General features: G+C 53.1%; 1 protein-coding gene across 1 annotated transcript; it reads left to right on the top strand.

The window, feature by feature from the left end:
• The first annotated feature begins 4,886 nt into the window (after window positions 1-4,886).
• COPZ1 (coatomer protein complex, subunit zeta 1) lies at window positions 4,887-23,471 on the top strand. The gene is made up of 9 exons (XM_004692665.2): window positions 4,887-4,957; window positions 14,974-15,042; window positions 16,188-16,269; window positions 16,848-16,939; window positions 18,563-18,618; window positions 19,855-19,932; window positions 20,092-20,143; window positions 21,301-21,339; window positions 22,119-23,471. Exons 1-9 carry the CDS (start codon window positions 4,940-4,942, stop codon window positions 22,164-22,166), a joined length of 534 nt encoding a protein of 177 aa, XP_004692722.1. The 5' UTR covers window positions 4,887-4,939; the 3' UTR covers window positions 22,167-23,471.
• The last annotated feature ends 740 nt before the right edge of the window (window positions 23,472-24,211 follow it).

Below are 24,211 nucleotides of genomic sequence, written 5' to 3'. Positions count from 1 at the left end.
GTGAAGACTTTTTTTTTAAGATTTATTTATTTAAAAAAAAAGATTTATTTATTTTTGCACACAAGAACTGGGGTGTAGGTAGGTCAGAGGTGGGGGGTGAGATTCCCCAGAAACAGAGTGGGGAGGAGAACTGACTGAGATACACTGCCGAGGGGAGCAGCGGGCAGGACAGGAGAGGTCTGCTGCACCATGTGGGTCAGCTCCCTGGCCAGGGATCAAACTTGTGCTGCAGACTGGCAGTAGCTTGACAGAGTCAAGACTTAACCCCTTGAGTCACCAGGGAAGCGCCATATTTTTTTGTTTGTTTGTTTGGGGAAATTCTATGCAGATTGTCTCCCCTGTCTATGTACAATTCAGTTGATTGGGCTTCAGCTCCAGTCAAGTTAATAGAATTGATTCTGTTTATGTTCACTTCAGTCATTTTATTATAACTGATTAAGTTTGACTTTGATTGTGTGAGGGCTCCAGTCATTTTAATTTAAGTGATTAGACAGCTAGAGTTTTAGATATATTGACAGAATTGCGCTTTCCTGAAACTACACTAGGTCATTCACTCCTTCTACAGGTAGTTGATCTCATCCTTTACATTTAGAGTTTTCCAAATTTCACTTGTCCACCGTCTTTTGGCAGCCTCTTCCTACCATCACTGGCTTGAGTTCACTGCAACTTGAAGACCTGCAACAGCTTCCTCATTGATCTTTCTTCCTCTCGGCTCTCCTCCAGTCATTCCTATGCACACAGCCATCAAATTAATCATCTTATTCCCTCCCCCACTTCACCTACAGAAAAGAGGTATGGGAAATAGAGGAGACGAACTTGCAACTTATATCTATCCAGAATATGTAAAGAACTTTTAGCGTGCAAGAACTGAAAGACCAACAATCCAATTAAAAATGGGTATATAATACAACTAGAAATTTCCCCAAAGATGATACACAAATGGCTAACAAGCAAACAAGCAAACAAGCACATGAAAAGATGCTTAAATCATTTGCCATTGGGGAAACTCAAATCAAAACCACACTGAAACACCACTTCACACTAACTTGGATGACCACAAAAAGAGACAAAGTGTAGGCGAGAGGAAGAAATGAGAGCCTTTATGCCTTGCTGTTGGGAATGTAAAATGGTACAGCTGCTGTGGAAAAGAGTTCATGGTTCCTCAAAAGTTAACTAATTAGGGGCCTCCCTGGTGGCGCAAGTGACTATGAAGCTGTCCATTGCAGCCTGAGTTCGATCCCCAGCCAGAGAGTGACCCACATGGAATGGCAGACCCCTCCTGTCTCACCTGCTGCTCCCCTCTGCAGTGTATTCCAATATTTCGGTAGATCTATTTGTTCTGCTCCCCTCTCTGTCTCTGATGAATCCTCTCACCCCCACACCTCTGGCCTGTACCCCAGTTCTCATATGCATACATGAACCAATCTTAAAAAATTAAAAATAAATTTAAAGAGCTAATGAATTATCTAATGACCTAGCAATCCCACTCCTAAGTGAATATCCAAAATAACTGAAAGTGGGAATAATTTCTCCCTATTACCTTAAAGTAGATTATTCCTATTTTGGTAGGTTACTTTTGGAGTTGGGAACACTAAAAATACTTCAGGGTATCAGGGGAATCTGCACTCAACTGAATATGCATTAACAAATGTGCACAACACTCTGTTATAGCAGAAGAAGGTGGGAAATATCCAAATAGCCATCCGCTGATGCATGGATAAACAAAACAGAGTATATTGAGAAGTAGAAAATTATACAGTCATGAAAAGAAATGATCTATTGATACCTGCTGAAAATGAACACACCTTGAAGAAACTATACTAAATGACAGGAACCAGATACAAAAGTCACATATTGTACAATTACATTTATTTGAAATATCCATAGTGACAGACAGAAAGTAAATTGGTGGTTGCCATGAAGGGGGAGGGAAATTAGGAGTGATTATTTTATGGGTCCCAGGTTGACACCACCTTAGGAGGTGTCAAAAATGTTTTGGAACTACATAGAGGTGGTGGTTGCATGACATTGTGAATGTACTTAATGCCAGTGGGTAGTACACTTAAAGTTAGTTATTTTTAACAAAATTAAAATGAAATGGTTACTTTTAAAAAATTTATTTATTTATGCATACAGAGCTGGGCTACAGGCCAGAGAATGAAATGCTTACTTCTTATATGAATTTTGCTTTAACTAAGATGTTTCCTTAACCTCATTGCTCAGAAGTGCTCAATAATATCCAATTATTTATAAGCTAATTTACACATATTTTACACATATTAGCTCATTTAATCCTGATAACTTTGCCCCCATTTTGAGATTCACATTTTTATTCGTTTTTTTAATGATTTATTTAAAAAATATTTATTTGTACACGGAGAGAGAGAACATATGCATTTTCTATTTGATCGTTTTTTTTTTTTAAAGATTTATTTATTCATTCATATAGAACTGGGGTACAGGCCAGAGATGCGGAGGGTGAGAGGCTTCACCAGAGACAGTGGGGAGCAGAACAGGCAGATCGACGAAGTACACTGCTGAGGGGAGCAGTGGGCGGGTCAGGAGAGGTCTGCCACGCCATGTGGTCACCTCTGGGGCAAGCGGGAATCGAACTCATGCGGAAGTGTCTTAAGCTTCTTAGTGCTGTGCTTTAACCCGCTGCGCCACCAGGGAGGGCCTGATTGTTTTCTTAAAGATTTTCCAAATGAAGGAGAGATTGGAAGCCAAAGAAGCAGGAATTTTAGTGCTAGGTAGGGACCTACAAAGTTCTGGTCGGATCTTCCTCATTTTCCAGAAGTGACAGCTTCGGTCTAGAGGAGACCGACTTCTTCCCAGAAGTCTCCCACTTAATGAGACAAAGTCACAACAAGAACTAGTATCTCTCCCTAGTCAGTTGTTCTCCTCCACAGCTCAGTTTCCCTAGAGGCTGGAGAACTAAGAAGCGTCATCTTCTGGAACAATGTCCGACTGCTAAAATGTGTCAGTTAGTCCAAAATCAGAGAGACAGGAGTAAGGACTCCCCCATGAGTTCCATGAGCCAATCACATCACAAGTTTTCTCTCCCCAAGGGCCCCATGGAATATGTGGTGTGGGGGTTACTTCAGGTAGGACTGGGGTGCAAGAAAGGCTGTCCCAGAAGCCTCTGCCCACAGAAGGTGGCATGTGGGGAAGAACAAATTTCTAGCAGTAGAATGCCAACGCTCAAATGTATGCCACTTTATGTGGCCTTAAATATACAATTTAGCTCTTTTGAGCTCCACTGTAAAATGAGACTAAAGATCATGACTGCATAAGGTTCATTAAAAATATTAAATAATGTATTCTGGGCCCTCCCTGGTGGCGCGGTGGGTTAAAGCACAGCACAGAGAAGCTGTGCATGAGTTCGATCCCCGCCTGCCCCGGAGGTGACCACAGGGCGCAGCAGACCTCTCCTGACCCGCCCGCTGCTCCCCTCAGCAGTGTACTTCGTCGATCTGCCTGTTCTGCTCCCCACTCTCTCTGGTGAAGCCTCTCACCCTCCGCATCTCTGGCCTGTATCCCAGTTCTGTATGAATAAATAAATCTTTAAAAAATATATTAAATAATGTATTCAAAGATATCCCTGGCACATAATAGTCAATAAATACATTATTGTCAATCTATCAAATCAAGGGAAACTTTATGATATCACCCACGAAGCTTTATGTGTGAATAGCTCCCCATTCATAATAAAAGAGACTGGTTATCTGGGACTTCACCAGAAAATCATATACCTTCCTTCACAGCACAGTTCTATGGTTTGCTTTGTATTGTTTATACTTTTCCGTCAGGCCCTCTGACTCTACTGTGAAATTGTTAGAAATATTCCTGGATAGGTCTGGATGCTCTTCTCAGACACAATTGGGTCTAATGACACAAGGGGTAAAAAAAAAAAAAAAATGCTTTGGGGGTAACAGAAGACATCAGAAGGTGTCCTGGCCTAAGTTAGCGGAGGTTACGGTGGGGGCTGGGAAGTCAGGAACCAAGAAGTAAGGGGGCCGAGGCAAGTTAAACCTCACCCAGACCCCTCCCTATTGTGAAATTCTTGCTTCTCTTTTCATTTTGCAACGGCTTGTCCCTCTGGAAAGCCACAGACTCTGTTCCCTATATCCTTCCTTCTCCCGCCCCTCTATTCCCTTTCCCCTCCTCGGCTCCCCGTTGGGCTCCGGCGCTCTAACGTCCCGTTTCGCGTCAGGTCAAAGAGAACGGGCTTTCGCAAGCTCGCTGGCTTCTTGTCCTCCCCTGGGCCCAAGCAAAGCCTGGAATCCACGTTGGCCAAGTTGTGCCGTACAAGCCCTTTCTGGCAGTTTTGGGGTGTCCAGGTACCCGTTATGCGTCTGTGTATCTAGCTAACGGGCTCGACGCCACCGCTTCGCAGGCTTTCTGCGAGGGGCGGAAACGACGCCCGCGAGTCTACGCGGGCGAGCAGCGTCTGCCGGCGCAAACGCGGTATTCCAGGGGCCTAACGGGAACTGTCGGAAACCGGCTGCGCTAGGACGCCCGCGGGGGACTGTCACCGTGAAAGGTGAAGGCGGCATAGCGCCCCCTACAGGGAGTGCGGATCAAAGTCGCTAAATGAGGCGACGAGATCACGTGCCTGCCGCGCAGCCAATCGAAAATTAATAATCGCTTCCTCTGTTCCCTATGGAAACAACCCCGCCTTACTGACCCTCCCGCCCCATGCCTTCGTGAGGTCTTGTCGTTTTATTGAATGTTTTAACTGACAATCAAAAGGTTCCGTCTGCTGATTGGTCGCTGAGCTTCCGCTTTGCAGTGTAGTGCACTGATTGGCTAGTAGAGCAAATGCTGACACCCGATGGTCCAATAATCCCCACCCTGGGCGGGCACGAGTGAGGACGTAGGGCCAATCAGTGGCGGCGTTGCTTTTGCGGCTCCACGTCGGCAGCAGCTGCGGGGCAAGATGGAGGCGCTGATTTTGGTAGGAGCCGGAGGGGCAACTGAGCTGCCGCGGGGTCCAAAGGGATCGGGAGTCGGGGTGCAGCCTGAGCGGGAGTGGGGAGGCAGGGGAGCTCGGGGTGGCCCTCGGGGACTGAAGATCCCGGCGGCCCCCGGGTTAGTGTGTGGCCTGGTGCAGTAGCACGAGCCTGGGTTTAGCGTAGGCAGCTCCGCGGCAGAGGGTCGAGCTGGAAAAGTTGGAGGGAGCCCCGGAGGCCTCGCGACGTGCTGCCCGTGTGCGCACTGGTTGGGGCCCCTGGGCGCCCCCTGATTCTGAGGGCTGCGATGCTGTCCTGAGGGTCCCCAGACCTCCTGACTTGCCCCAAGTCGGAAGGATGGAGTGGGGGCCCTGCTGATGGTGTCAGAGTTTGACTCCCTGATGGTGGCTCCCTGTTACTTTTCCTTCAAACACCTGTTTTGTTTTTACTCCTTTCCCTGGTGGGCCCCATTCTCTAGGTCTGTCTTGATGAGGCGTCAGTGCTCCGTTGCAGTTTTGGCGGACCTGGTGGATTCAGCATGGATTGTGTCGTAGTTTTCCTGTCTTTATGGCTCCTCTCCTCGTTTGGACTTCAGAAATTCGTACTTTGGAAATGAAATGCTAGCTCTGTAAGAGTTTTGGCGGCTGGAGGTGTGCAGGATGATCCTTACCCTCTCTCTGTGTGGTTGTAGGACTTCAAGGCCCAGCCTTCTTCCTGGGCGGTTGAACTTCAGGCTTTCCCCTCTTTCAGCCCTCATACATGTACACACTCAGGTCATCAGATAAAAGAGAATTTTGCTCTTTTGGAAACGACAAAGATAATTCTTTTCTTGACTTACAGCTTGGTTAAGTCTAGTTATACTTAAAATATGAGTAGTTTTTAATAAGACACTTTCTATACCAGGGAGTTAACCGATAGTATTATTTTTTAAGTTTTAAAAAATGTATTTATGCATACTAGAACCTGGATATAGGCCAGAGTGTGAGGGGAGAGAGCAGTGTGTGTGAGTGTGAGAGGATTCACCAGACAGAGTGGGGACCAGGACAGGCAGATTGACAAAGCACTGCTAAGGGGAGCAGTGGGGAGACAGGAGAGGTCTGCTGTGCCATGTGGGTCACCTCCCTGGCCAGGAATCAAACTTGCATCAAAGCAGCTGCATCCAGCTTCACAGTGCTGCACTTTCCACCTGTTGCACCACCAGGGAAGGTCAATGCCCAGTTTAATATGAGCCTAAGACAGGTGCTGACCTGGTCAGGTATTCCTGAACTTCCCTTTAAAAACCATACTGACTTTTTTTGGCACGAGGAACCTATGTCATGGAGTTAGGGAAAACCTAAATGGAGGGAAAACAACTTGGAGGCAAATGTTAAAACTAGGATTAGATTTCCGTTCTTCCTACTCCAGGGCTTACTGAGGGCTTTCCATTTCTTTACTATGCAAAACTGACCTTCAGCCCTCAGTTATAGGGACAAAGTACCAACAGGTACCCATTCTTCTTCTGGTCTCTAAAGTTCTTAAGGTACCAAACAGGTATTGTTTTCCTCCCAACATTTATTTTTTGCTCAGTACAATTTCCTTATATCTTGCGCCCCCAATTAAGAATTCATATGCCTTTCTCACCCCTCTAGCCTTTCTTAGCTGGGACTCCAGGGGAGAGTAAGGCCTGTTGGCCTGAGATGTTCCTGGTATGGGGTGAGTCACGGTCCCGCCTCTGGCGCCATGTCACTAAGTTTACCCTCCTCGGGAGAAATGAGAAAAGAGAAAATAAGCATTTCAGTAACTTTCAGTATTCAGTGCTCCAAAGGAGGAACCAGAGTTGAGAATCAGGTGATAGTTCCTAAGTTTAACTTTTTCTTCTCCGTAGCCTCAACATATTAGGCCACAAAATGTAACTCCAGCTGGCTGGAAAACATCTTTCTCATGGCTCCTTTTATTTCGCCCCTCCTCTGTGCACACAGCTGCATCTCCTGAATAGTTAGTTACTCATTCTTTTTCAACACCCGCTTCCAGTTTTATTAAAGGAAAATCTGCATGATTTACTTTTTGCCACTGTCCTGGCCTGCTTCTAGTGGTAACTGAATCCCTTGACTGGCGATAGGCTGTACTTTCTACGCACTGTGTTCAGTTTATTACTGTTGCATGGTGTATGGACCCCACTTTTGGCCGGGCAGGGCTCTGTCAGGGTTGAGCCGTTTTGCCTTGCCTTGTCTTCAGAATCTCCTGTGCCTTGGCATTCCTTGTTCACGTTTCATAATTTGGAACCTAGGATTGATTGACTCCAGGCACTTTTCTTCTTCTTTGTGACCACCATCTGCTTGCTTTGGGTACGACCCCCAGCCAAGAGCAACAGCCAAGATGCCTGGACAGAAAGCATCTCCTGATTTTTCAGTGGTCATCTTCATGGTGAAAAGTTTGAGGAATTTCTGGATTTTTTTTAACTTAATTTTCTCTTTTTAAGATTCATTTATTTATCTATGCATACAGAAATGGGGTACAAGCCAGAGGTGCAGGGGCAGTGAGAGGATTCACCAAAGACAGTGTGGGGAACAGAACAGGCAGACTGATGAAATCCACTGCTGAGGGGAGCAGCAGGCGAGACAGGAGTGGTCTGCTGGGCCATGTGGGTCACCTCCAGAGCCAGGGATCGAACTTGCACCAGAGCAGCTGTGGCTGGCTGGCAGTGCTGCGTCCTTATCGTTGCGCCACCAGGGAGGGCCTGAATTTCTTGATCTTACCTTAGCTGTCTCATCTAATGAACTAAATGAGGAGTTTGCTGGACCTGCATAGTATTTAACAAGCCATCCTGTGGAGGGGACAGACACTTAAAATTCCTTTTCATTTCCTTCTTTTCACGTTCCATTTCCTGGATTGGCTGGAACTCTGGGGGAATTTGGTCAAAGCACCCTTATCCTTACCTCTGCAGGGCACATCACCACAGGCTGTGGAGAGGGGATGGTCAGCTAGAGGGGGCAGGAACATCCCTGAACTGTGATCTGACTATGGGCATGTCTAAGGGCCAGTGAGTTCCCTTTGCGTAGGCACTGTACAGTGGGTTGCCTTTCTTTCTTGGCTTAAGTAACCCAGCCTAGGCTTTCAAGTAGATTTGTCTTTTTTTTTTTTTCCATATTTTCATATAGTGTCTAGAAAAAGAGATGTTTCTTTTTTTTTGAAAAATAAAAAATTATTTTTTATGTATGCATAGAAGAACTGGGCTACAGGCCAGAGGTGCAGGGGGTGAGAGGATTCCCCAGAGACAGAGTGAGGAGCAGAACAGGGAGAGCAACAAAGTACACTGCTGAGGGGGCAGCAGGCGGTCAGGAGAGGTCTGCTGGGCCTGGGGGTCCCTCCCTGGCTGGGGATCGAACTCGTGCTGCAGACAGCTTCAGGGTGCTGTGCTGTTAACCTGTTGCAACATCAGGGAGGGCCAGAAAAAGAGATGCTTCTTCATTCCTAGTGTTGGGGAATGATGCTTCCAGCCTGCATCTTTGAACTGTTTCCTCCCTCCTGCTTTTCCTGCTGGCTCTCCCTTTCTTGGTTTTGAACGCAGTGGGTCTCTGTAGGTCACCATTTTCCATCAATAACCGGTGGAGGCTTAGAGATAATGACCTGGCCCTTCCTTCTCCACCCTTTTCCTCCAAGCTGAATTACTCCAGCAGGCAAGATCCTTAAATCTCTCCTCCCAGATTTCATTTTTCCTAATTCGTCCAGATTCATTTTCTGAGTACTCTCCCCAGGCTTTATGCACTAGACCTCTTAATTCTGTCTTTTCTCTTCTCCTAATAACTTTTTTTTATCCGAATGCAATGACCAGATCTTGAACTCGGCCTCGTTCAAAAACCAGGACTTGGAGTGCACAGGAGTGCTGGCGCGTGTGGCCGAGGCAACTACGCAGAATACATCAGTGACTCTTAAGGGCTGACGTTGCTCTGCGCCTTTGCTTCCTGAATCATCTTAATGGGGCTTTTGTTAAATTCCTCTGGCACTAACGGGAGAGGTGCCGGCCTGACCGCCCCCTCCCCCTGCTCTGGGCAAAGGTATCAATTACATTAAGCCCCCAAAGCACTCCCAGCTCGTTGGGCAGTCCCCTCTGTCCCTCTCCCAGCTGCGTCCTTGCTGGTGCCTGGCCCCTCCATTTCGTTAGGAGAAGCAATCTCCTCACTCCTGCACTGTGGAGATATATTTCTCAGCCAGGGCGTGAGCTGTGCCAGCGCTGCCCCCGGTGAGGTCCCTGGCAGCCATAAAAATTTTTATTGTGATTATGTTGGTGTCGGGGTGTCCATCTGGGTTATTGCACACCTAGTTTAATTGATTGAAGTTTAATTTATTGACACTTCAAATTAAATGATCAGAATAAACTGTGCTGTTACTCTGGCCGGCTTGTTTTAATGGTTGATTGCTGGAAGCAGACCTTGGCTTGAACTAAAACCCCCAAAGAGCAATTGACGCTGCTTCTAACTCTCCCCATGTCTTGCCCTCCAAGAAGAGCTCGTTATAGATTTCCGACGTATTTATATATATATTTTCCCTCTCCTTCACAGTGGTGGGAAAGAGTTGGTCCCTGGCAAGGTATAAATTACATCGAAGGTCTAGGGGAGCTGTCACATGGTCAGAAGAGGAGGAGGAGGTCTCTGGTGAAGAAAGCCAGGCCTTGGAGAAGCCAGGGGACCCCTGGGGGGGGGGGCAAAGGATGAATGCAGTGATGCAGATACTTGAGGGAGCCTAGTGACAATTTAGGATCTTTTTTGCATGGAGAGGTCCCGTTTACTCCGTGGACAGGGCTTGGTCAGCGTCAGGGTGTAACAGTACAACTAGCTATGAAAGGGAGAACTAGAAAAGCAAGTGGGAGTAGAACAGGACGAAGGAATAGCTGTGCTGGCATGCCTGAAGGTGGGAGCAGACCCGGCCGCGGCTGCCAGGTGGGGAACGGGGGGTCCATGCTCGTGGATGCGGGACCCCGACGGCCCGCTCCAGCAGCCCCACACAGAATAGTCCTCTCAGCTGGGACTGTGAGGGGACTCTTCTGTCCTCAGAGGCCTTCGCCTATGTCGCCTGCTCCCCGGCTTGTTGGGAAGAATCCTGTGGGGTGACTGCGTCATCCCCGCTGCAGATGAAGCGCCAACCTAGCTTCTAACATTTTCCCACTATCCAGGCGCAGACAGGCCCCTCCTCAGTCAGTCTGGAGAGTTCTCTCTACCGGATTCCCGGACTCCTCGCTTGTAGAGACGGAAGGAGAGGCAGCCGGTCGCTTCCCGGTGATGTGAGGGGAGCAAAGACCCGAGGAGGAACACAGAGGGCAGAAACCCGTCTTTGGGGGACCAGCTTTCTGTTTTCAGAAGCAGATGGGGGAGATGACACTGGTCATAATCGAGGGCCCCTGAGATTGTCCCTTGGCGAGAGGTCCTGCAGTGGGGGCGCTTGGGTTACCAGCAGGAGACCAGCAGCCTGGCAGCCTGGCCCCTCCGCCTTCTGCTTGCTCAGGTCGCCCCTCTTCTCCCTCTTCCAGCAGTGCTGAGTCTTTTCCCTGTTACTGTCGCTTTTCCTTCCCTGACAGCTGAAGAATTAGATTCTCTAACCTGAGCAAAGCAGAGACCGAGTCTTCAGAACGCTCCCAAGGCTTTGCGTTCCTGAACTACTTGGGACTTTGTTTTCTTTATCTTAATGATCTCACTGCCACCGATTTTAGTCATCAAAAGCTGGTGGGGTGTGGGGCTGACCTTTGCTCCCCCTGCTGGCTGTGTTGGTTTTTGCGATCAGATTCATTAATTTATGAAGGCGGCGCGTATTTATGGAAGTCATTACGTGGTGCTGGGCTGAGGCGAGTGAATGATTTACAAGGTACCACCCAGTTCCCCTTCTCCCTCGCCCCCCAAGCCACCTTACTTTCTCCGGTGGGAATCTCCTTTCATCCTGACCCTAGGCCCACGAGCCCCGTGAAATCCAGCAGTGGGCGCATGTGCATTTCTGGAGTAACAAGGGCCATGGATTTCATCAGCTTCTCAAAGGGGTCTGCGGTAACTCAAACCAAGTATTGACTGTCACTGATGCGGGTCAGGCTTCCTGTCTGCTGAGGAACTGAGTCCCAGAGAAAGGCAAAACTGCAGCCGGCAGTGGGCCCAGACTCTAGCACACGGGCTGTAAAACGTGGGGGCCGGGGGTGTCTCCCTGGTGGTGCAGCAGGTTAAAGTGCAGCGCTGAGACGCTCACGCCACTTCAGCACGAGTTCGATCCCCGCCCCGGAGGTGACCCGCATGGCGCGGCAGACCTCTCCTGGCCCGCCCGCTGCTCCCCTCAGCAGTGTGCTTTGTCAGTCTGCCTGTTCTGCTCCCCGCTCTGTCTCTGGTGAATCCTCTTATCACCTCTGGCCTGCACCCCAGTTCCGTATGCATGAATAAATAAATCTTTAAAACAAACAACATGCGAGGAGGCGAGGGGATCTTCCTCTGTGGTGTCAGGCGTACTGGTGACAGTGCTGACCCATGCTGGGCGTGTCAGGCACATTCTCTCGCAGTCTCTTCCTGCCTCCAGTTCTCCCTGCCCAACATGGGAGCTTAGTGTCTTCAGGACCAGCCTCGGGTCTCGCTGCTGCTGTCCTGGGTACCCGTGGCTCCTGCACTCCCTGGGCGGTGCAGCGTGCGTCTGAGCAAGCCCCTGGCCGCTGTGTGAAGCCGGCACGTCCGTCATAGCGCCCAGCTAATTCTTCTTTTCTTTCTTTTAATTCTTCTTTTCTTATCATCTGAGCTCCTTAGGCTTATGCCTGGCAGTGTGGAGTCCTTACCTCCAAAAGAGCTTTTTTCATTTTGAACTTGGCCGTGAGGGAGCAAAATACAGATTTTTATTTCTTTATTTACTATCCATAAAGTTTGGGTTTATTAGAAGAAAGGGAAGGAGAGGACGCTTGCCCAGATACACGCGGGCAGGAGACCTGGGCTTATTTATAAAGCAGGCTGAGGGAGAGCATTTTGTTTCCTCTTGACGGTGCTGGTACCCTTGGTGTGGCCATCATTTCTCTGGGGCCGTGAAGAACTTTCTAGGAATCCCTCTGGATTCTTACTTGTGCCCTTTCAGCTCTGGGGATGGCATCTGCTAACTCTACAATGGCCTCTTGCTGTTCTCTACCCCCACCCCATGAATCTTAATTAGTCCGAGGTCTCAAATACCCGTCTCCCTGCTCCCAGCACACTCTTCTGCTGTGTTCCCTTACTAGAAGCTTTGTGAGTAGGCACACAAGTGGAGAACTTTTACCCAGAGCTGCCTGGGCAGAACCTTTGCCCGGCCGTAATCCTGACGAAGCTGCAGGTTACCCAAAGGCCCACAGGGGGCAGCACTGGGAACGCGGCGCCTCTCCGGGCGGCTGTGTGCTGGGGGAGGGGACCCTCCAGCCTGAGGTTGCATGCACCGTTTTAGAAGCCCTGAGTGAGATCAAAGAGGCCTCTGCTGCAGCCAGGCCAGTTGCTTGTTGGGCATTGTTTCTGCGTCCTGAAGAGGCCTGTTCAGTTTTCTTGATAATAAAAATTTACATGAAAATCTGACTTGAGCCACCAACCTCCCACAGACCAGTCTGCCTCCACACCCTTTCCAGGTGCCATTAGCATTTGAGGTGAAGTTCTGTTATACACTCAGGCTGTGGCTCTGAAAGTCAGTGCATCACAGAACTTTGTCTCGAAAGCTTTCTAGCAGCTACCCATGTGGGAGGGAAGAATAGGTCTTTTAAAAATCCTTTGAACACGGGCCTAAGCTCGTAGGGTTTTTCTCAGTCATCAGCATTTAATGTGCTGCAAGGTCAACCTTGCCCATTGTCCAGAAAGCCCATTTCTCAAGATCTGGGAGTTATTTATAAACTTGCCCTTTGCAAAAACTTAAAATGAAATTACATTATCAGTAATGGCTTCTGGGGCCTTTAAACTGGCAGGTTTAATGGTGAGAGAGGACTCCTGGCCCTCCCCACTCCTGAGAGAGAGAGGCCCCAGGCTCGCGGCAGCTGCTGCAGTCGGGAGGTGGCAGAAGTGAAGGGGACGCGCTGGCAGAGGGCGGCAGACGGGCAGCCAGGGCCGCCGAGACTCTCAGCGCCCCTTAGCGAGGCCGTTCCCTGGAAGCCCGAATCACTGGGCCTCTCTCTGGCACCTTCTTACGCTTTCCAGCACTGTAATAAATCAGTCGTCTGCTTGCCGCCTTTGCCCGACTCTTAGCCGTCCCAGGAAAGGCCAGTGTTTCCATTTCTGGAGAACATCCTGGAGGGGCCAGTGACAAAGCCCAGGGCAGGGCCCGGCCAGCTGTGTCTTCTTGCCAGCCGCTGGGCATCATGCCACTGGCCGCAGAGGGCATTTCTGACTCCTAGCTGGCCAGGACCACAGGCTTTGCCCCTCTGTGAGTTCCCGTTCTTTCTAGGGATGGCAGCTCCCTCCTCAGGAACAGTTACCTCTGCCCTGTCAGTGCCCTCAGGGCGCCATGCCTGTGGAGAGAGGAACAGGGCCAAAGACTGCCTGGGGGAGAGGCATGGGGAGAGGAAGTCTGAGGAAGCTGTATCCCCCGTTGGGGAATTGAGGGTCCGAGGATGGAGCCTTATAGGAGGGTCTTTTCTGTGGGAATTAGGAGTTAGGGAAGAGCTTCCGCCTGACATTTCCAGGTGATACACCTTCCCTCTGCTACACACAGTTCCTTGGCTCAAGCGTGCTTCAGAGCACTGTGTAAAGATGGGGCGTCTCTATGTCGGTCGGGGTATCACCCGAAGCGGCCATGCCAGAAACCCCACTTCTGTGTGAACGTCTTCTCCTGAGAGGGGCCTCCCCTGCTTCTTGCTTGTTGATGCCTTTGCCTTATTCTCAAGTTTCATTTATTCTCTCAATCCTTCGACGTATTTTAAGGGTTTCAGACGTGGCAGGTTTTCTTCTGAACACGAGGGACTAGTCAGTGGGCGGAGCGTGGACGTTGCCGTTCTCAAGAATCCAGTGGGGAAGGCTCACGTTCTTCAGCGCTCCGTGGCTCTCCTGGGATCCCCAGGCTGGGGTTGATGCTCTCAGGGCCGTGAACCCCCTGAGCCTTCCAGGCCGGCCACCCGTGGGCCACAGCCCACGCTGCTACCGACGGCTCCTTCCCCGCTCTTGGGCGGGTCTCTTAGACACATCCCGGGAGAGTGTTGGCCCCTGTGAGGGGGCAGGCTCCCTGTGTCTGGCCACGCAGCAGCCTGTGGTGGAGAGGGAGAGGGACGGGAGGGAAGACCGATGAGCGCGTGGAGAAGGCGTCTGCGGAGACTCGCGCGTCCCTCCTGTCCCTCCCTCTTGTCCTCTTCGCTTCCCTACGAGGTGCAGGAGCGGAAGAGCTGCTTGCTCGGAGTTGCTTGTGTTTCAGTGTAACCGCTGAGACGGAGCCGTGCGCCTTGGAGGGAGCCGGTATCCCTCAGGTTCGATTTGTGGTAATGAAAGAAGTTCAGGTTCGTTTTGTCTGCAGGTTGAGTGGTCACAGGGCCAGTAGAGGAGTTGGGGTCATCGTCGTGGGGAAGGGATGGCTCACTGGGCCTCATCAGAATTGGGGTGTGCGTGGGCACCTCACACGCGCACGCTCACGGGGGCTGGCTCAGGAGGCCTGCCTGTGGCCCCGCGCTGGGATTGCGCAGGCTGCCTCTCTGCCCGCGGCCTCGCGCACTGTGAATTATTCCGCTCACGTTCCACCCCACCTGTGCGCGGGACACCAGGGAGGGAGGTCATTGGAAAGTAACTGCAGCATGATGTTTACTGCTTGGAAAGGACAGCAGGCCCTGCCTTGGTCCGGCCCTCTCTCTGCCTCAGGCTCAGAGAGCTGACGTGCCGCGGGGTCCTTTGCTGAGCGCCCCCGCCTCAGCTCAGTGAGCTCCGTTGGCCCTGTGCTCGTGCGCAGTGGGGAATGGCAGCCTAGACGGGGTGCGCCAGGGGGCTCTGCAGAGTCACCTCTGCGTCCCCTTGCGTCCTCGGGGGGACGAGTGGCAGGTGGCTCGTTTGCCAGGTGACAGCGGCCTTCAGGACTGAAGGTTCTTCTCATGTCTCCTCAGGAACCCTCCCTGTACACGGTCAAAGCCATCCTGATCCTGGACAATGACGGAGATCGCCTTTTTGCCAAGGTGAGATCCCCTTTCAAGTGAGGAGCAAGACAAAGACTTCCTCTGGGATTTGGACTGAACTCCCAGCCCTGGGGTTACGGTTACGGCTGACACCGTCCGCGCCGTCTAGTGACCCTGCTTCCTTTGCCGCCTCATCGGAGCAGAGCAGAGCTCGGCAGCGCTGCTTTCTGGACAGCAGCGTCCAGATGGGGGCAGCGGCCTGCCCACCCCACGTCCCTGCGCCCTGTCCCTTCTGCTTGTCCCCCAGCGTGGGCCCTCCCAGGCGCCGCCCTCGGTCGCAGTCACCGCCAGTGTCTCCTGACGCCCCCAGCGTGAGGTTTCTAACTTTGGAGCTATTGAAAGAGAGGGGAAAGGACACCCCTCTCCTCTCCCGCTGTATTCTCCCCCTCCTTGGAGATTTTTTTCTGTCCCTGGTGTATTAACTCCGAGCGAGCACAGCATAAATCAATCAGCAGGTAGAGATTAGTTTAGAATTCACCAGCTGTTCCTCCCTGTAATTGGATGTAACTACGCAGGACACCTTTTGAAACAGTTATCCAGTTACTAAATGCCAGACCTGTCATAGGTCTTCAGCTGACTGCGACGGATTAGCCCCTGAAGAGCAGAGGCATTTAGCGCGCGCGTCTCCGCCCCTTGCCAGGGAGCGCGGCGGCTCAGCACCAGCTCCGCGGCTGCCCGCTTCCTTCCGCGCAGCGAGGCGGGCTGAGGCGTGAGGAGGCCTGCGGAAGCCTGCGGCCCTTCCCGATTCCCCGACGCCATCCAGGGAGTGAGGACCTGGAAGAAGTGTCCGTGCCGCTAGTCTGCGCCTTCGGCGCTCGCTCGGCACCACTCACCTGGCGCCAGGTGGCTCCTGGAGCCCCGAGCAGAGGCGGGGCCTGGTCAGCAGGGCTGCAGGCCTCTGCCTGCACGGTTTTAGCACTGTGAGGTGCAGTCTGTGAGGTGCAGTCGCTTCTAGCAGGGCCCCTTCAGCTTTCCTGGGCAGGGGTGCTCTTCAGCTGCCCGCCGTCCCTGCCCTCAGAGCCTCCTCCGTGCGGGTGCTTCTCCCTCACCCCATGGAGGAGGGCGCCAGGGGCTAGGGCCGAACAGCCGCTCATGGCCCCGGGCTGCGGGCGCCAGTGACCGACCCGTCTCCTCTCCCCGACCAGTACTATGACGACACGTACCCCAGCGTCAAGGAGCAGAAGGCCTTTGAGAAGAACATTTTCAACAAGACCCATCGGACTGACAGTAGGTCGCGTTCCCTCGCTGCCCCGTGTTGGGCGGGAGGGTGCCCGCGCCACGGCGGAGGATGGAACGACTGCCTCCTTTCCCTCTTTTTTCCTCCTCCCCGCATATAATAAACTCTTCAGAAATGTAATGGGGAGGTGAGTGTACCTCACGCGGGAATACCGTGCTGGAAGGTTGGCTGTTAGCTACCTGTCTAGTCCCTGGATTTATGAGCCTCACTTGACAAATTTAACTGCAGCTCTGCTTATTGTACCGCATCCATTAGGGCAGGTAAATGGAAGTCTGTAAAGGTGACCGCTCTGCATTTTCACCTCCGAAGGATCCACTAGCATCCTGCCTCATACGCAGGAGGGAAGTTGGGGTGGTGGGGGAGGGTGGCCGGAGGAGAGCTTACGTGCAGACTCCCCGAGCAGATACTTCTGCCTCCGCCCACAAAGGTAAAGTAGGCCACCTCAGCCTGGGGGGTCGCCAGGCCCTGCCTCCCCTCGGCCCAGAGAGGCTGATACCCAGGGGCTCGGGGACGCCGTCTGCCCTCCTTGCTCGCGCCAGGCTTCCCACCTGTCGTCCCCCGCCCCCAGGTGAAATCGCCCTCTTGGAAGGCCTGACAGTGGTCTACAAAAGCAGCATCGACCTCTATTTCTATGTGATCGGCAGCTCCTATGAAAATGAGGTGAGAACGCCCGCCCGCCGCTTTCTGACCCTGCGCCTGAACCGCAGGCAGCACACAGTCGCTGCTGGCTCTGGCCCGGCTGAGCCCGGCTGCCGCCCGAGCTCACAAAGTTGTCAGAGGTCCCCACCAGCGGCGCCACCAGCGTGACCTAGTGTGAATCAGCCTCGGACGGGAAGTTGTTTTCCCGAGTCTGCCTTACACCTCAGTGTGGGAATCATCACACAAGTGCACTGCTGGTTGACACGCTCTGCCAGTGAGCTCCCTGGAAGGTGTCTTTTAAGTCGAATGTCTGGGCTGTGGTCGTGGCGGGGGCTCCTTGCTGCTGCTATGGAGGGGCTGCCCTGCCTGAGCCTGTCGGTCAGCTAGCATTCCGGGCCTTCTGTGTGTTTAAAGATTTATTTTTATTATTTATGCATAGAACTGGGGTACAGGCCAGAGAAACGGGGTGAGAGAACTCACCAGAGACAGAGGGAGCAGAGTAGGTAGATTGACTGAGTCCACTGCTGAGGGAGCAGCGGGAGACAAGAGGGGTCTGCTGCGCCCTGTGGGTCACCCCCCTGGCTGGAGATCGAACTCGTGCTGCGGTGGCTGGTGCTTGTTCATTCACAGTGCTGAGACTAACCCCTGGGCCACCAGGGAGGCCAGCATTCTAGGTCTTGTTGAAACATCACTTGAGAAGATCGGTGTCATCTTCATTGGCGCCCTATAGGCAGGAAAAGCTGTTTACTTCAGGTACCAAACTTCTAACTTGAGGCACAAGCACGAGTTTGAGGCAGCCAGCTCTCGCTGAGCTCATGAGCACTCCTGTGAGTGGTGGCCATTAGCGCCTGGAGCCGTGCGAAGTAACATGTATGAGCACTGTGGGACTGCAGCAGTGAGAGTTCCGGGCCTCCCTGGCGGCCTAGGGGCGGAATCTCAGCGCTTTCACCTCTCTGGCCTGAGCTTTCACCTCTCTGGCCTGAGCTGGATTCCCGGCAGGGAGGGACCCCCAGGGCGCAGCAGACCTCTCCTGCCTCCCGCTGCTCCCTCAGCAGTGAATTCCAGTGGATCTGCTTGTTCTGTTCCCTGCTGTGTCTCTGGTGATTCCTCTCACCCCCTGCACCTCTGGCCTGTGCCCCAGCTCTTTCTATGTAAAAATAAATAGAATCTTTAAAAAAAAAAAAATCCCAAAGACAAAAGTAGCTTTATGTGGCTCAGCCTGACGATTTTCCCAGGGTTGGGTCACACCTCTAGGAGTGGCTCAGTGTGGTTAAGCCCGGATCAGTCTGACCCCAAAGCCCACGTTCTCTCCACCAACTCTTTGACCTCAGCTACTGCTGGTTAATGATTTCTCTACCTAAGACACCAGCTAACACATGCACACTTGGCACAGACGAAGAGGACAAAGACAGGAAAGTTCTGTTTGAACCATGGCCAGAGCCCTCAGGCTGTGGGGTTGCAGAGCAGAATGATTTACGGGAGAAACCACAGGCCCCCTTCCTGTTAGCTCTCACTGCTACCTCAGCTTTCGGCCCTTGGGGAAAGCCCGTGCGGCTGATGTTTAATGAACAATAGTGTTTTGTTTTCAGGTGCCAGCTGCCAGGGCCTTGAACCTTACCTGTTGCTGCTTCTGTCTCCCAACAGTTAATGCTCATGGCTGTTCTGAACTGCCTGTTTGACTCGCTGAGCCAGATGCTGAGGTGAGCAGGCCACTTCTGATGTCCGCTTGGGAGGAAAGTCACTGCTCTTCCAGCCCGGGGCTGGTGGGGGGTCTGTGGAAGCCGAAGGAGTCCGCTTAGTTTGAGAAGTCGGACCTGTCATTCCAGGAATTTGCGCTGATGGGGAGGGTGGGACAGACAGCATGTCCCTCCAGGACAGTTCTCCTAAGGAAGGGAGTTGGGAGGGAGCAAACCTTCAACTCTGTCTACTCTCGTACTCTCCAGTGGGCCTGCTGGACTGGTGGGCACCCTGGAGAGGTCTCCTGGGCTTCATTCTTCACATTAGCGGTAGAGAGAGGCCACGCGAGGGAAGGTCCCAGCTGAAGCATCTGGACTGTGGCCGTGCGGGCGAGACTTTTTCTCACCTCAAGCTCTTAGTATTTCCCCCTGGAGAAGGGGAGGGATGCGTGTGCCATTTACCCTCCCCTCCCTTCACCCTCCCCACCAGCCCTCTGTTCCCCGTGGAGATGGGCAAAGAAGAGATATAAGCTCCTTTTCTGAAAATACTGTGGGCTTGACCCCCCGGCAGCCCCCAGGTGAACCCAGCACAGACAGCCTCGGAGCAGGGCAGCAGGCGCCTCGGCCCCACAAAAGCAGCAGGGCGAGTGGCCCAGACTTCCTCAGGAAGGGGATGAGTTATGTCTGAGCCAGGTGAATGAACAGACTTCATTTCGGCTGATGAGTGAAAGCGTCAGACTGACGGATGCGGTGGCCACAGGCACCTGCATGGCTCTGAGGCTGGTGGGTGCTGACTGACCGCACACCGCCGCCCCCTCGCTGGGCTTCCCTTCGGCCCACGCAGAGCTGGTGAGGGAGGGGGCGGGCAAGCGGAGAGAGGGCCAGAGGCTTGTGGGGCCTGAGTGTGAGCACTCTGTACTCAACCCCTGCACTCCCCCCTCCAGGCTGCGTTTTCACCCCCTCTCCCCCCCATATCTGTGTGCGTGTCACGGCAGCATCCCGGCAGGCAGGAAAGTAGTGGTAGCTCCGAATGAGCAACCGAGAATCGTCAGAAATGTTCTGTTTTCACTCTCGAGCCTGGCAGTGCCAACCTTACTCAGCAGATGAAGTGCAGGGCAGGATTGCGAGGGAGCCAGCTCAGAAGTTGCTTTATTGACTCCTTCACCCTGTGACTCGTTAGTCCAGCCGAGGACCCCGCTAGCCAGTCTCCTAGGATTTCTGTCACACACAGCTGCCTTTTCTCTCCTTCTGGGGACTCAGGAAGAATGTAGAAAAGCGGGCTCTGCTGGAGAACATGGAAGGGCTCTTCTTGGCTGTGGACGAAATCGTCGACGGAGGGTGAGTTCCTGTGGGCTGCCCAGACCACCTGTGACTGGGGTGTGGGCTGAGGGGCGGGCAGGGTAACTGTCCCGTTCGAAGGTGAGTGGACCACAGGCCTGGCTCCCACGGTAAGTTACCAGGACAGAATGAACGATGGTCTCTTCTTTGTCTTTGTAGGGTGATCTTAGAGAGCGACCCCCAGCAAGTGGTACACCGGGTGGCACTGAGGGTAAGCAGGGCGGTGTTCCCCAGCTCCCCGCCTGCTCGCCCTCTAGGGCCAGGCCTGCTGAAGCACGGTCAGGGCGGGGCTCAGAGAGTGGACAGCGGCTTGCCTTTCAAATCTCCATTGCCCCAGAGAAGGCAAGCAGAGGGCATGCGTTTCCTCCTCTCCTGGTCCTGGGGCGGCTCCTAGTCTTTGTGCAAAGTGGATAGTTCGTGCATACTCATTGAATCAGTGATTAAATGAAAGGATATCATTGATGGCGCTGAAATGACCAACGGACGAGCTTTAGGTTCTGCTTCCATGGGGACGGGCCGTAGTCTTCAGAGGCGAGGAGTGTCTTTCTTCTTTCACAACCTTATTTAACTGAGGACAGCGCCTCTCCTTTGGAAGCGCTGACTTGCCCAATCTGTCCTCTTTGGCGCCAGTGATACCAGAAAGGGGCGTCTGAGTTAGGCACAGAAACTCCCGGTCTGCTGGGAAGGTAACGGGGTACAGAGAGAGCCCACTAGCAAATTGCGGAGGTGTGGAGATGTCAGAGCACTCACAGATGTCCCGGCTCTGACCTCCACAGAGTGGAAGCTGACAGTGCTGGGTAATGGGAAATCTTCTCCCTTAACTGCCGTGGGCTCCATTTGCATAGTTTAATCTTCTCCTCTAACATATGTCTCTATGTGGCAAGAGAGAGCTCCCCCCACCCCCAAATCAACTCCCTCCTTCTCCTTCTCAGGCTGCTGTTGCAGCAGTTTATTTCTTCAAATTAACATGCTGCCGTTACCCATCAGGCCTTGCGGGATCCATTAAGCTACCCCTGCTCCCCCTCATCCTTTCCCTAGTGATATTGGTATTCAGGGAAGGTCTTTGTGACCAGGGAGTTGGGTCCCCACACCCAAGTTGGGCATCAGATAACCTGCTGATTCCTTGGAATGAGTCTTTAAGGAGTCTTCATGCCTTAAAATAGGATGGATAAATTGGTCCTTTTTTGCGCACAGTCCCTCTGGCCACATAAAGTCATGGTTGCAGTGATCCCCAGAAGGGACCGCGGCGTTAGGGCATCTGCCCTTTGCTTCCATCTGAGGGGCCTGATCTTCCTCTTCCCTCACTAAACCCGAGGCAGGCCCCTCTTCCGCCTTCTCCCCTGCTGATCGCTTGTTTCTCTGCTACAGGGTGAAGACGTGCCCCTTACAGAGCAGACAGTGTCTCAGGTATGACTCCTCCTTGTCCCTCGCTAGCTGCTCTGGTCCCTGAAGAGGTAGACAGCATTCCACACCCCCTTCCGTCTGAATGGGACCAGAGCCTGAGGACACATCTTTGGCTGCCCATTATTCCAGAAAACTGGGGCTCCCCTACAGCCAAATGCTCCCTGCTCCAACTCCCAGCCATTTTTGGTGAGCTGTGGCATGAGCTGTGGCGGGAGCCTTGCTCTGTACCCTTCAAATCCTCCCTGCCTGATGCCTCCTTCAGTGATTTATTCACCAGCAGAGGTTTGCCTTAAGCAGATGGTCTGTGTGCACACATACTCGCTTTCTCTTATTATTCAAATGAGGCTAAGCTGGAAATGCATATTCCAGAAGAGGCAGGTTTTGCAGCTCCAGCCGCTAGTTGCTGAGAGATTTGCTTACCTGATGGGGGGCGGGGGTGAAGGGAGAGAGTCTGTTCTATCCACAAGGATGACTCACCAACAAGTCCATCGGGAGGTGGTACCCCGACTTTTTTTAACATGGCCAGTATCCCCCAGTGTTTTCTTTCCTCCCAGGTATACCTCTTCTCTCTTCACCCCCCCAGTGGATTTGAATTTGTTTGGAATTTGCCCAACTGACAGTCCTGGAGGGCTTAGAGGGCTTAGAGAGCTTCTTCCCACCCCTCTATCCTTGGGGGTTTTTCCTATTTGTCATTCTCTAAGGACAGGGAAGGCAAGTGAGGGCAAGGAGAGCCCCCACCCCCACCCCCCAGCAGATCCCTCCATGCCCCCTTGTCTCCACAGGTGCTGCAGTCAGCCAAAGAGCAGATCAAGTGGTCACTCCTTCGGTGATCAAGTGGTCACTCCTTCGGTGATCAAGTGGGCACTCCTTTGGTGAAGACCCCATTGTCCCTGGTTCCTCACCCCTCAAAAACCCCACCTCTGCTGTGACTACTCATCTAGTCCCCCAACTGATGTTCTCAGGGTCATCCCGGGATCACAAGAGATCCTTAAGTCTCCACTCCCTCTGTGGTTGGCCACCCCCACCCTTACCTGGATCCTTGCCCCTCAGTCTTGCAGTTCTGGGGGTACAGCTCCCCACAGATTTGTACCGAGAGCAGGGAGAGCACCCCTGTCTAGGAAGGAGCTGGAATATGCTCCAGACACCCCCCCATTGCCTCATATTTGCGCCTCAACTTCTGTGTCCTTTGCAGCCACACTTCAGAGCAGGAGAAACAATGTCCTGAGTAATTTTCCCCCTTGCCTTTGCCCGGCCTTCACCCCCACAGAGGAGGGGCGGGGTAGAGGTATGGCCAGCCCCAGCCCCAGCTGCAGCCACAGCCCACAGCCCCACTCTGGTTTAGGAGCTTTCTCTGCTTCCTCCTCACTGTCCGATTTTCCAGCCTTGGGAAAAGGCCGGGCTCACAGGCATAGCCGGCTGGAGCAAGCAGTGATTGCAGGGTCCCGGACAGGGCTCCGAAAGTCTTGCTCAGTCACAGCTGCCTCTTGTACCGGGCCTGGCTTCTGGCTTCAGGGCGCTGTGCTGCCTTGCAGGAGAGTGGGGTGTGGTGGCCGGCACCTTAACTGGCCACCTTTACTCTCCAGGGCCTTTGCCCGGCTTGTCCTTTCTGTGGCCTGGAGCAGGGCCAGCCACCGAACTAAAACTCCTTTCTAGTCTTGGGAAGAAGAGTTTCTGTCAGAACTGGGGAGGGGTTTAGGGCTGAGCCTCTGGGCTCCCTGGTCCCCAGCCCCTTGGCTGCCCCTCCCCCACGCTCTCCTGGGCCCTGGGCCTGCCTCTCTGCTGAACCCTCTCCTCTGCCTCTGCCCACATCCAGGCTGTAGGCCTCGGCTCTTCACTCCCGGGGTCAATGAGAGAGGTGCCTTTTTTCAGAAAACCTTTGGGGTGTAGCTTCACCCTGATGATGGAGGATAGAGCACTCACCCTTTGGCCCCAAACCTTCCCACAAAAATGCCTCAGAAAACCTTCCTGAGCCTGAAGGGCTCTGCCCTACCCATCAACTGCCAGTTCCCCAAGACTGAAGGAGGGGGGGAGGATAACCGGGCACATCCGAGGGGCATTTGCGGGAGAGTTGTGTGGAGCCAGGAGACGCTGCCTTCCCGGTGCAAAGAGGAATAAAACGCATTTCTTTTTCCAAACTGCCTTTGTGTGGTGCCTCTATTCCTCTTCCCCTCTTTTTGGCAGCTGCGCCTATTCCTCTAGCCCCCCCTCCTACCCCACCTTATAATATTTCTTCCCTCCTACCTCAGAGACTCCCCGAAATCCCTAATTTACGGGGCTGTTTGCCTCCTTGGCACCTCTCGCCCCCTCGCCTGGAAATTGGCGCCAGGGATGGGGTGCGGATGGTATTTTCTCAGTGGGAGTCCCAGGGAACCGAGCTCTCCCCCCAGCAGCCCCAAAGCCAGCTGCCGGCTCCCGCCCCGGCCATTAGTAACCCAGAGACGCGCACCTGCGTGGGGGCGCCCCTCCAGCCCCGCTCCCTCCCCGCGCCTCCCGCCCCCGCTCCGAAATGGCGCTGAGCGGGTTATTTATCGGAGCCAGCGCTGCTCCAGAAGGTCAGGACGGCGGTGTAAATAACGTCTCCTCGCCGTTCCCCCGTCCCCCCGGAGCCCGCGCCCCTCCCCCTCCCCCTTTATCCGCGCAAATGAATGTGGCTGGGCTGGCGCGGAGCCTGGCCCTGCATCTTAATGGGGCGGTGAGCTCACTAGATGGATTTAGCCGGGGGTGTTATGGTTGCCGCGGCGACAGAAGGCTTTGGTTTTCTTCCCCTTCCTCGGCGGGACTTCAAGGAGGGGCGAGGGTGGGGAGCCCTCCGCGCCGCGACGGGAAGGGGCGCCTCAGCCACCTTCCCGCTCACGGCGGCCGCGGCGCCGGCGCC

This window comes from Condylura cristata, unplaced genomic scaffold (genome assembly GCF_000260355.1).
Source record: "Condylura cristata isolate star-nosed mole 26May11 unplaced genomic scaffold, ConCri1.0 scaffold00034, whole genome shotgun sequence".
Taxonomy (NCBI): Eukaryota; Metazoa; Chordata; class Mammalia; order Eulipotyphla; family Talpidae; genus Condylura; species Condylura cristata.
Note: the sequence above shows the minus strand (reverse complement) of the source record. Positions and strands in the feature narration are given on the sequence as shown.